Consider the following 6,055-nt stretch of genomic DNA (forward strand, 5'->3'; position numbering starts at 1 on the left):
TCGGATTAGCCTGCTCGTGGGGAATAAACGGGGATAGAACGAGGCAGTGACTGACAGACAGAACGAGAGTGAGAGGGGTAAGAGAGGCAGGGAGAGAGAGAGGGGGGGGGGGGAGATAGAGAGGGAGAGAGAGAGAGCGAGAGACAGGGAGCTACGTGACGCCTATCAGCGGCGGAGAGGTTGAGCCGTAGAGGAGGCGCAGGGCTTCAGTTGTGTCAGCTCTTGATGTGTTGTCCCCTTGTTTGCGGACTTTTGACTGACGCGATCATTTGGTTATATCCCCCTTTCAAGCTCGCCTGTTGCAGCCTCCGACGCCAAGTAAAGAGGATCACACGGAGACACGAGGCGCTTTCTTTTTTTTTTCTTTTTTTTTTTCCAAACCTCCATACTCTGTGTGTCTTTCTACTGCGGAGCCCTCTCGATCTGTTCCTGCTCCCGCCGCGTCCATCCAAGAGTCGGAGCGGGCGAGAGAGCGACCGAGCGACCGCCAGAGAGAGAGCAGCCAACCGGAGGAGTCACGCTGATTTTTCCCCCCCTCCTCCTCTCTCTCTCTCTTAATTATCTTCGCATCTACTGGCTCTATATTTCATCTGATTTATTTTTTTTCTTTTTGTGTTCGAAAACTGCACACCCTCCCCTCCTTACACACACCCACCCCGATCTATGTGGGAGCCCTGAGAGCGCACCCAGGGGGGTGGGAAACTGTGTATCAAAGCTCCGCGGATCCCCAAAGCAGCATCGAATCACCGGGGCCAGAGAAGAACTCCCTGCCGGGCCCCCGAAGCCGACATGCCGCGGAGGAAGCAGGAGGCGCCTCGGCGCGCCGCAGGTACAGACTGGCTTTTGGCTTGAATGCAATTTACCTCTCTCTCTCTCTCTCTCTCTCTCTCTTTCTCTCTCTCACCTCTCTCTATTTTGACCCTCCACCCCCTCCTCCCCGCCATCCTCATTCAGTTACTTTTCATTATTATTTCCCTCACCCCGCAAACACATCTTTTGTTGTGTCCTGTAAACTAAGCAAAAGGGCAAACATCTAGCACTCTGGATACATTCTCTCTCTCTCACACACACACACACACACACACACACACACACACACACACACACACACACACACACACACACACACACACAGGATACACAGCTCCTGTGCCCTCACCACAACTTTTGCCTTCTCATACTATACATATCTTGTCATTTTCTGTTGACAATTCTTCCCATTGAAATCAGCCGATGTGCAATATCAACCATTCCTCTGTTATAGCACATTATCTGGGGTTTAAATTAAATAGTCGGATCAACAGACACATCCATCTCTAATTGTTAGTCACTTTTTTAGCCAAAATGCCAAACGTTTGTTGTTGTCAGCCTCTTGAATTCAAGTGTTTACTTGTTATCTCTGTTGTACTATCACTGCAAGTGAATCTCTTTGGTTTTTTGTTTTGTTTTTTTGAACTGCTGGTTGGACAAAACAAGACTTTTGAAAACTGTGCAGGGCATGTTTTGCAATTTTTCTGATGTTTTCATACGCAAAACAAACATTAAAGAAAAGAATGCCCGGATTAAATCACACTGCAAAATATGTGTTATATCTATAGATTGTTCCTATTTGTCATACACGTGTGTCGGGAGAAGGGGGCTTGGACGTTTACAGGTGTGACCCGGTTGTTAAAGCAATCATCTTATATTGCTTTTCAAAAAGGTCACAGGTCAGCATGTGTCAGTGTGAAAAGCCTCTTTCCTTCTCCTCCGTCCCATTCTTCATTTTTACTCTCCTCGCCTCGGAGAACTTGATCTTTCATACATCTCTCTCTATTTTGACTCCTGCGCGGCGCCTCCTTCTCTTCCTCCTCCTCGTAGACGTTGACCGTGGAATAAAGGATGCGTACGGAAGAGGGTTTTGGTGGAACCCATAGGGGTCAGCTGACTGTCACCGGGGCCTTTGATGCTCGCGGATCTCTTTTTGGGGGAAGTGGGATTAACTCTAAAACATCCCCAATAAATTACAGGAAGTGAACTCCTCTAGCACACATCTGTCTTATATGATCAGTATCTTTCTCTGTTCTCATTGAAACATTACTCTAATAGCCCTAATATAGTCTGGGTTTGACTGCCTACAGTAGTACTAGTACACAGTGTGATGTTCTCTGCAGGAATTTGGAATGTTTTGATACATAATATTTAGTTTGCTTTGTTCTTTGTCATTCCTTGGAGACATTAATATAGTAAGCTCTCTCTCTGACAATTTCTTTGAGATGTACCGTCCCTTGTTTTTCATCATGCTAGGGTCTGGTCTGTTTTTCTTTCTCTCCTTCCCTTCAGTTTCTGGGAAAGACTTTTCTTTTAGTCTAAAGATTATCTCACAGCCCGGGGGGGGAGGAGGGGGGGTGAATACTGGAAGAGAGCTTTAATGGACAATTGCCATCTTTGATTTGACGCCTGATTGATCACCTGTCATCTGGCCGAGTCTTTGATCTGTTCATTCCCGATAAGTGTCAATAAATCACCCCTCCCTCCCTCCCTCCCTCCCTCCCTTCATGCTCACTCACTCACTCTGGTAGCAAAGCAGGGCCTGCTGAAGTCACGTCTGGCCACACAAAGTTCTAGCCACTAACGCCATCATTTAATTGCATCTCTGTATCTATTTTATTAGCTTTGATTTCTTACTTTGCCTCAGTCTTGACGAGGATAAGCAACCGATCTCGGCCTTTATTTTATGTCCCCGTTGAAGTGGAGTGAGCATCTCAGTGTCCTCATCAGACCATTTACGAGACCGATCATTTGCGTTCACTCTCAAATTTTTGAGATTTTCCCTTTTTTTCCCTTTTTTTCCCTCTGTATAGCTTTTTGTCTCGTAGTGAAAGTGGCTTTGCGGCACTAATTACCGTTCGTATTTATTATAGCACAATGTGTGATGATTTATGCATGACCTTTACCATTTTACTGTTAGCCATTTTACCTTTGCAACTTTGTTTTCTATTTTACTCCCAAGTAAATGTAGTCTCTACAGCCTACCAGTACACACACATAATTACATGTGCAGTGGTGCATGCTCAGAAGACATGCTGCAGTCACTTTAGGGTACATACAAACAAGCGTGCAATACTTTTCGACACACACACATACACACACACACACACACACACACACACACACACACACACATAGAGTGGTATGAAAAATGTAACTATTAGCCTAATTGTGAGGCGGAAGACTGGTTTGCTCCATCAGAAGGGCCCGTCATAGAGACTTTGTTTCATATTTGATTTAATTGTCTGCCCTCTGACAGCCACATTCATCAATGGCCCTAATGGTCAATCAGAGGCTGGCACAGAGAGAGAGAGAGAAAGCGAGAGAGAGAGAGAGAGAGAGATAGCGAGAGAGAGAGAGAGAGAGAAAGCGAGAGAGTCTTATGTATTCTCAGCCCAGGGCCTTACTTGATCAAAATGTTTTAGCCCTAATGGACACAATGGGTGGGGGTAAAGGAATGGGTGGACGGACAGTTGGATGGATGGATGGATGGATGGATGCATAGCGAGATTACTTTTTATTCAGCTGGAATGAGCGAGTGAGTGCCGGCAGTGAGAGCGGGAGAGAAAATGAGGCATTTATTTCTTTGATGACCGTCGAGAACAAACACGAGGCCCGGCGAAGGAGGAGTTTTCATTTTAGACTATTGGCAGCTTCCTATTTATTTTTTTTACCCTTCATTCCTCCTCCTCTTCCTCCCCACATCTCCTACTCCTTCCCTCCCTCCCTCCCTCCCTCCCTCGCTCACAGCTGCAAGTTATAAGGTTGAGGAGAACTGCATGGCACAGAAAGAGTGATGACAAATTGATTGCGCCGTAGTGATGGCAAGAGCTATGGGAGGATGGCAAATGATAGGCCTTGATTAGGAATTTGGGAAGGGGGGGCGGACTACCCCCCAACCTTGAGATTCTTTTCTTTCTTTTTTTCCACTTTCTTTCCCTTTTTCCTCTCTTTTATGTCACTGATTCAGTCTCTCTATCCTGAACCTAGAAAATGAAGCATTCTTTAAGGGTTTGTGGTTAAAGACAGCAGATATATCATACTGAGCTTCAGCGATTCATTCAACCATCAGATTTGTTCCAATGGCATAAACTCATAATCTGGTTAAAGGTCAGTGTGTTTATTGAACAGTTCCTTTAAAAAAATAAAAATAAAAATGCTTATTTGGAGCTTTCCATGTGGTCCTAATTGGCATTACCAGAACAGAGCATATGTACTGTAGATGCACTTGAAAATGGCGTCACTCACAGCCAACTCTTCTACCGGGTTCTGCTCGGGGATAGCATGAAGACGTAACCAATTTATTTGACTTTTACACAAGTCTACATCTATCTCTATCCTCTGTGTGATCCCACACACTCTTCCCTCTTTTTTTTTTCTCGTCCAACAAACCTCCGCACACACTTCCCCGCAACCGGCGGCGGAGCGCATTCAGCCGTCTAAAAAGAGGAGTTGTTTTGCCAGCTTCATTAGCGTTCTGCTAATTAGCCGAGCGTCTGATGGATCTCTGACAGGCCTAATGATCGGAGATGACAAGCTCAGCACACTGTCACGCTCGCCAATTAGGTCTGCAGCATACTTGGATGTAATCAACTTGATCTTACACCGTCGCCCCCTCCCCCTCCCCCCACCCACCCATCACACACACACACACACACACACACACACACTTATTCAACTCCACAACAGGTGAGGCTTTGGATAGTGGTGGAGCGTCACTAGTTTGGGTAGGAAGCTAATCCAGGTCACTCCTAAAATTACCAGTGTTTTTTCATGCACCGGACCAGGCCTGTTTTTGTAAGGTGGCGAAGTTGTGTGTGCCTTTGAAAACTCGGGTCTATGTAAGTGACGCTGGCCTATTCGTGTACGCACGTATACTGTCTGTGCTGTGCAATCACGCCATTTTCTGACCGAGGGGTATTTATTTTTTCAGCGAGATCAGGAAAGGCCAAAGCTGAGGCAAGCGGCGGGGCTTTTTGTCCGTGGGCTTCAAAGCCGGGCTATAGACCAAACAGATCATTGTTATGGGAGAGGAAGCATGGACATCACACATCCAGTTTATTTTTCTACCTGTGTTTTTTTTTTCTTCACAGCTCCAAATTCTACAGATCTTATATGCTCACATGTGCAACTACGAATCTATTGTTTCTGTGTTTCTATGGTTATTTAAAATGAAGGGGGTTTAGCAGTAAGTAGCAGCTGCATGGTGTGTGTGTGTGTGTGTGTGTGTGTGTGCGTGTGTGTAAAGGTGTATTGTTCTCCTATGAGCCCCCTACAGATTGATGACGTTGACACTGGTCATTATTAGCTACTCAATGACACTTTCCCAGAGTGGAAGGATTTTTCACCCGCGTTGATATTTCAGAAACACCTATCATCAGCATGGTGTCCAAAGAGGCTAAGCATGATTTATGTAAATATTATCATCAAGACAGATCTGGTTCTGTCCAACAAGAGATAGATGGCAGCCGAGGAGGAAAAGCAGCTGATTTCTGTGATTTCTCTGCCTCTGTGTGTGTGTGTGTGTGTGTGTGTGTGCGTCTGCGTGTGTATGTCTGCGAGCGTGTGTGTGTGATTGATTGTAGATGAGAGCGAGAGATTAATCACGCTTGATGTGTGTTAACGTTGCACTCGCGGTGGATCTAAGTCGAGATGCAGTGGCCCATTTAAATATACTCACTCTCACACACACACACACACACACACACAGATTCACAGGAGGGAGCGGGTACTCTCGCATGTCCTCACAATGCAGACACACACACGTTGTTCGGGCTGTGAATAGCACTTATTTATAACAGGGATTTATTAAAGTGCAGGTGGCTTGTTATTTTACAGAACATTTGATGTGATCTCGTTTGTTAAAAATACAACATATTATAACACACTGGCACCTTGTATCAGAGCCTATAGTCGCATCCAGTGGGTGGCAATAGGATCGAATGAAACATGTCAATATAATGAAGCTGATTTACCTTGTTCAAAAAGGTCTTGATACTTGTATTAAGGATTAAAAGAGTGAACA

The 6,055-nt window shown here is 45.4% G+C and overlaps 1 protein-coding gene across 1 annotated transcript in view; it reads left to right on the plus strand.

Annotated features, from left to right (window-relative positions):
* Positions 1–631: 631 nt before the first annotated feature.
* The window catches only part of tshz3b (teashirt zinc finger homeobox 3b), a 44,266-nt gene continuing 38,842 nt past the window's right edge, over positions 632–6,055 (plus strand). The window contains exon 1 of the mRNA XM_078249666.1: positions 632–829. Within this exon, the coding sequence (XP_078105792.1) occupies positions 790–829 (40 nt within the window). The 5' untranslated portion in view covers positions 632–789. The remainder of the gene's footprint in view (positions 830–6,055) is intronic.

Source organism: Sander vitreus, chromosome 1 (assembly GCF_031162955.1).
Source record: "Sander vitreus isolate 19-12246 chromosome 1, sanVit1, whole genome shotgun sequence".
Classification (NCBI taxonomy): domain Eukaryota; kingdom Metazoa; phylum Chordata; class Actinopteri; order Perciformes; family Percidae; genus Sander; species Sander vitreus.